At 35.7% G+C, this 5,163-nt stretch overlaps 1 protein-coding gene across 1 annotated transcript; it reads left to right on the forward strand.

Annotated features, from left to right (window-relative positions):
- The first annotated feature begins 296 nt into the window (after nucleotides 1-296).
- On the forward strand, nucleotides 297-3,774 carry LOC111380948 (probable serine/threonine-protein kinase PIX13). Its single transcript, XM_023004625.1, has 6 exons — nucleotides 297-512; nucleotides 616-959; nucleotides 2,345-2,480; nucleotides 2,602-2,741; nucleotides 2,837-2,960; nucleotides 3,168-3,774. Exons 1-6 carry the CDS (start codon nucleotides 428-430, stop codon nucleotides 3,566-3,568), a joined length of 1,230 nt encoding a protein of 409 aa, XP_022860393.1. The 5' UTR covers nucleotides 297-427; the 3' UTR covers nucleotides 3,569-3,774.
- Nucleotides 3,775-5,163: the final 1,389 nt, after the last annotated feature.

Raw genomic sequence — 5,163 nt, forward strand, 5'->3', positions numbered from 1 at the left:
TTACATACATATGCAGGTTGTTACATAAAACGATTACGATAGTTAGTGGCTGTAAATAGTATTATTTTATATTTTATGGGATTCAATACTACTCCTCTTAATATTTATCTTTATAACCAATTATATCCTCTATTTGGAAGAATTTATAAATTTCTTAATTTATAAATATCGAGAAATGACTAATGAGCGATAGATAAATGTATAATAATTGTAGGTCCATATGTGATTAAAAAAAAAATTTGATAATTTATAAATAATAGTACATACTATATTTACGATGTACGCGTCAGATATATTTGTGTGTGGGTAAAGAGAGACTGGCCTCCTTCCGACTTTGTTTCTCATTTCCTTCCCAGAAATAATCCAATAAGAAACCTTTGCTAAGATATATCACTCTAAGAAGTAGACGAGAGAGATAGAGAGAGAGATGGGAATCTGCTTTCCTAAGCCTACGGCGGCGGAGCGTAAGATTTACAGCGGCGCCGACGCCAAACCTGCTGGTGCCACCCCAGGTATTTATATCCTCTAACACCTACAGATTCATCTAATACTCTTTTGTAAAAAAATTGCCAAGTCTGTCAATACAATAACTCTTTTGTTTTCACTTTCTTTCAGTTCATAGTCATGCAAAGTCAATCAAGAATCCTAATCCCCACGCCGCCACCACGAATATTGTTCAGCACCGTGCATCGCCGCCTAACGGAGGCAGAAACGGCAAAGGTGTTCGGGCAAGTGGCCATATTATTACTCCAAACTTGAAAATGTTCACCTTTGCAGAACTGGAAAGTGCTACAAGAAATTTCAGAGCTGATAATTTTTTGGGAGAAGGAGGTTTTGGAAAGGTTTTTAAAGGTTGGATTGATGAGAAAACTTACTCGCCTTCAAAATTTGGTGTTGGAATGCCTGTTGCTGTCAAGAAATCAAATCCAAATAGTGATCAAGGACTAAAAGAATGGCAGGTCAGAGATATTTATTTGCTTTATTAATTCTTGTGGACGGTATTAAAAACCAGGGTCAGGACCTGCGCAGAGGTGCATGGCCGGCACCTAAGTTGGACAAAAAATAAAAACACTATATGATGATTTTATAAATTTAATTCTAATCTTTATTTACTTGTTAAATTTTTATTTAATAAAAATTATTAAGAAAAAGACATGTGATGCAACCACCCATTGCCGAGGCACCACCTCAGCAGGTGGCTCACACACCTCGGGGGTGTGTGATGAGCCACCCATCGAGGTGGCCCTTCCTTATAGGAAGGTTGCATCATGTGGTGGTGCAACCACCCTAATGAAGATTTTCTCCTTGTCAAAATAACTTGTTAATGGCCTATGGTGAAATTTCTTGCTACGTTTAACAATGAAGAAATGTGACTTCATTTTGTAATGGGACATATTGGGTCTAGTGTCGATAATCCAGTCGCGCACACTTTTTGGCAGTTGGGCGAAGATTGGCATGCAACAAATTTTGTTGCCCCTGCCCAATATAGTTGACGATGAGTCGAGTTAAGTTCTTTCGGGCTAATTATAAGATTTAGAGTAGCCGGTTGAACGTCTCCTTCCTCAACCTAATTCTTCACTTAGCCCTAGTGTTGGCTCCATTTTAATGAAAATTTGGGGAAAAAATGAGTTTTGAAATAATGATTTCTTGAAAATGTGTGGTTAAAAAATAAAGAAAAATTTTCAATTTATGTGTAGTATTATTTTATAGGAGAATATGAGATTGAAATGAATTTTTGAAAAAATAGGAACCAAACATATAGAATTATTTTTGGAAAATATAAAGGCAGTCAAAGAATTGAGGTAATGATAAATATAGTGAATTATTCTTCTTGTACAACAAGAGTTGACAATCGCAGTTGACAATGTACTCACAGGAGGAAGACCCACGATTTTTTTATTCAACATGAGCCCCCGTCTAATTGTCAACCGGGGTTGTTAATCCCGATTGTACACATAGCACAACTGTACATATAGTAGTCCCACTTTTGTGGATTTCATGTTATATATATTGAGAGAGAAATTAACCATACTAACCACCGATGGTATATTATATTAATTCATTAGTGGATAATAAAATTATTTCAAATGTTGAGATACCCATAAATTTATCGATGCTTAACATAATATAAGCATTGACGCTCATTATATATATATAAAGGATATCCTCTATTGTAAGTTTACTTTAAAGGTAAATTCAAGAGCTGTGAGACAGAATTTTGATCGATCTAGTCTAGTTTCTTACACATTGTCCACCCTGCCTATGAATAATATTTTTTAATTTCAATTTATGTATTTTCATTTGCATTACTCGTGAATTTTTTAATTAATTTTTTTCTTTGCAGGCAGAGGTAAAATTTTTGGGAAAATTTTGCCATCCTAATCTTGTGAAACTATTAGGTTACTGTTGGGAGGATAGACAATTTCTTTTGGTTTATGAATACATGGAGAAGGGAAGTTTAGAAAGTCACCTTTTCAGAAGTAAGCATTAAATTTAAACAATTATGTTACTTGTGCTTTGCTTAGAGTAATATTTATATTTTTGTCAAATAAGTACTTTTTCACTTATAAGTAAATACGTACTCATGTATTACATTTCCAGAGGATGCAGCAGAAACTTTTCCTTGGGATACAAGGATTAAAATAGCAATAGGAGCAGCCAAAGGACTTGCATTTTTGCACACAACCGAGAAGAAGGTTATATTTCGAGATTTTAAGGCCTCCAACATATTGCTTGATAGGGTAATTAAATTAGGCTTCTTAGTCAATCCGCATTTCACACAAATAATATTATCATGTAATTGATTTATTATCATTTTTCAATTTTCGTTGCGAAGGACTTCAATGCAAAGCTTTCAGATTTTGGATTAGCTAAGTTAGGTCCGACGAACGGTAAATCACACGTTACAACACGAATTATTGGCACATATGGATATGCAGCTCCTGAGTACATGGCCACAGGTGATTACAAATAGGACTCTTGTTTATACCTTCTGCATTTAGTATATGTTTGACTTTCGCTTATGTCTTGTCGTTGATATAAGAAAAAAAAAATTATCTGTTAGCTAGCTAGTCGTCCTCTCAGATCCCATTCTTTTTTCAATGACTTGTAGGGTGAATTCCAAATTTTGAAAAATGTAACTAAGCAATGTAATATTGAATTTGCAGGTCATTTATACTTGAAGAGTGATGTCTATGGATTTGGGGTGGTTTTACTCGAGATATTAACAGGCCTAAGAATTTTTGATACGAATAGGCCCAATGGAAATCACAATTTGATAGATTGGGCCAAGCCTTTCCTACCAAATAAAAAGAAGTTGAAAAAAATAATAGATCCAAGGCTGCAAAATCAATACCCTTCAAAAGGTGCATCTCAAATAGCAGAACTCATACTTAGGTGTCTCGAGTCAGACCAGAAATGCAGGCCAGACATGGAAGACGTTTTGAAGAGTTTGGAACAAATTAATACAATCAAAATGAAATTGAGAGAGTCAAATTCCGAAGGTAGACACAAAAAGCAGCACGCGACTGACCATCACGGCCGGTCTCCTCATTTGACTTACCGGTAGCAAAATATGGAAACTTGATTGGGTTATCTAGCTTTAATTTGTCTCAATCAAATCGTTAAACTTCAATTTATTGTCAATGTCAATCACTTCATTTGTCCCCGTTAATGAATGTAATGTCACAATCCTACCTAGAATTGGTTTCATCATGGCAATTACTTTTCCTATTTATCTACATGTATATCATAACTTACAATTTTGTTTACTAACACATCATGTGACGAGATTTTATTGGATAAAAAAAAACTCCACTTCATTTTTGACACTTCGTCAATCTGTAAAAGATTATGTAGATGACGAAATACAATAAACATTTTTCATTTGTTTAGGCTTGATTATCATAGTGGCGGGCCTTTTTCGTATTTTTTATTGGGCCTCAATGCTTGGACCTTTTGGTCCTGGTACCTATATGTCTTGGGCTTCAAGCCCATTAGTTCGATCCTCTTGTCCATTGATTGCCGAATAAAAATTTCTTATTTTTTGTAATTTATAGATTTGAGCTAAATGACTAGTTTGCTTGCTTATTTTGTCGATGGATTCTAATGCAGAAAGAAGAATAAGAGGAAAGAGGATATGACATTTTATCAATATGATGTTTTTTTAGTAGAAATTGCATCTAGGGCTATTTTTCAAGGTTGCATTTCATAAATAAGACTTCAAGTTTCATCTTTCATAATTCAGATTTTAATTAATTATTTAACATTTAGAAAATAAACATATGATTAATAATAAATTAAAAATTAATCATACATTCTCTCTCTCTCTCTCTCTCAACCTTTCTTCTCTTTCTCAACCTTTCCGTCGGAAGACAACCGTCTGCACAAGACCATTGCAAGTGCCCCCTCGTTGTTGAGCATGACACTCATATTAGCATTGTAAGCTGACAAGCAGACTTATGGGCACCGCTGTAAGCACAAAGCAACGGTGATGGCGAAGCGACGACTTGGTGGTGGGTGTTGGTCAGAGCCGGTCCTGAGGCGAGGCAGATGAGGCCTGCGCCTTAGGCCAAAAACCATAGGGGGCCTCATTTTGTTGGCCCTTTAATTGCAGACTTGCAGTCACCATTGTTGCAGCGAGAAGCTTGGAGTTGGAGAGCGGAAGATGATGTGTTACCTGGGCCATTTTATTTTTTAAGATTTTGGGCCTTTTATTTGGGACTTTTTTTTTAATTAGGCCCATTATATTATGAATTGATAATAAGTTAAAATGTTGACAAACTTTTCTTTCGTTCTCACTTCTCCCAAATCGGCAATTGCAAACCCTATTGGCTATTCGGCTTCCATTGCAAACCCTATTGGCTATTCGGCTTCCAAATCTGAAATTGTGGGTGAGCTGTGTGAGCAGCTCTCTAGCCAAGTATGTGAGCCGCCAGTGCGTCGTCATCCTCCACCAGAATGCCACTGTCTGTCTCGGCCCTACCCCATTTTTTCGGCAAATGAATTTGTGGATTATGGGTATGTTATGTCTAACTTTCTAAGTTCTTATATGCTCTAGTGATGTAAATTTTGTTGGTGAATTACTGAATTAGCTTCACTGCATCCAAATGGTAGATGAATGAAATAAGAAAATTCCTCATTTTATTTTTGCTAATTAATTAT

The sequence above is a fragment of the Olea europaea genome, unplaced genomic scaffold (genome assembly GCF_002742605.1).
Source record: "Olea europaea var. sylvestris unplaced genomic scaffold, O_europaea_v1 scaffold2234, whole genome shotgun sequence".
Classification (NCBI taxonomy): domain Eukaryota; kingdom Viridiplantae; phylum Streptophyta; class Magnoliopsida; order Lamiales; family Oleaceae; genus Olea; species Olea europaea.

Bases quoted from the DNA above. Each gene is read 5' to 3' on its own strand.
- LOC111380948 (XM_023004625.1), top strand. From the start codon at position 428: ATGGGAATCTGCTTTCCTAAGCCTACGGCGGCGGAGCGTAAGATTTAC. The intron at 2,742-2,836 runs GTAATTAAATTA...TTCGTTGCGAAG, and splicing joins CCAACATATTGCTTGATAGG to GACTTCAATGCAAAGCTTTC. The intron at 2,961-3,167 runs GTGATTACAAAT...TTGAATTTGCAG, and splicing joins TCCTGAGTACATGGCCACAG to GTCATTTATACTTGAAGAGT.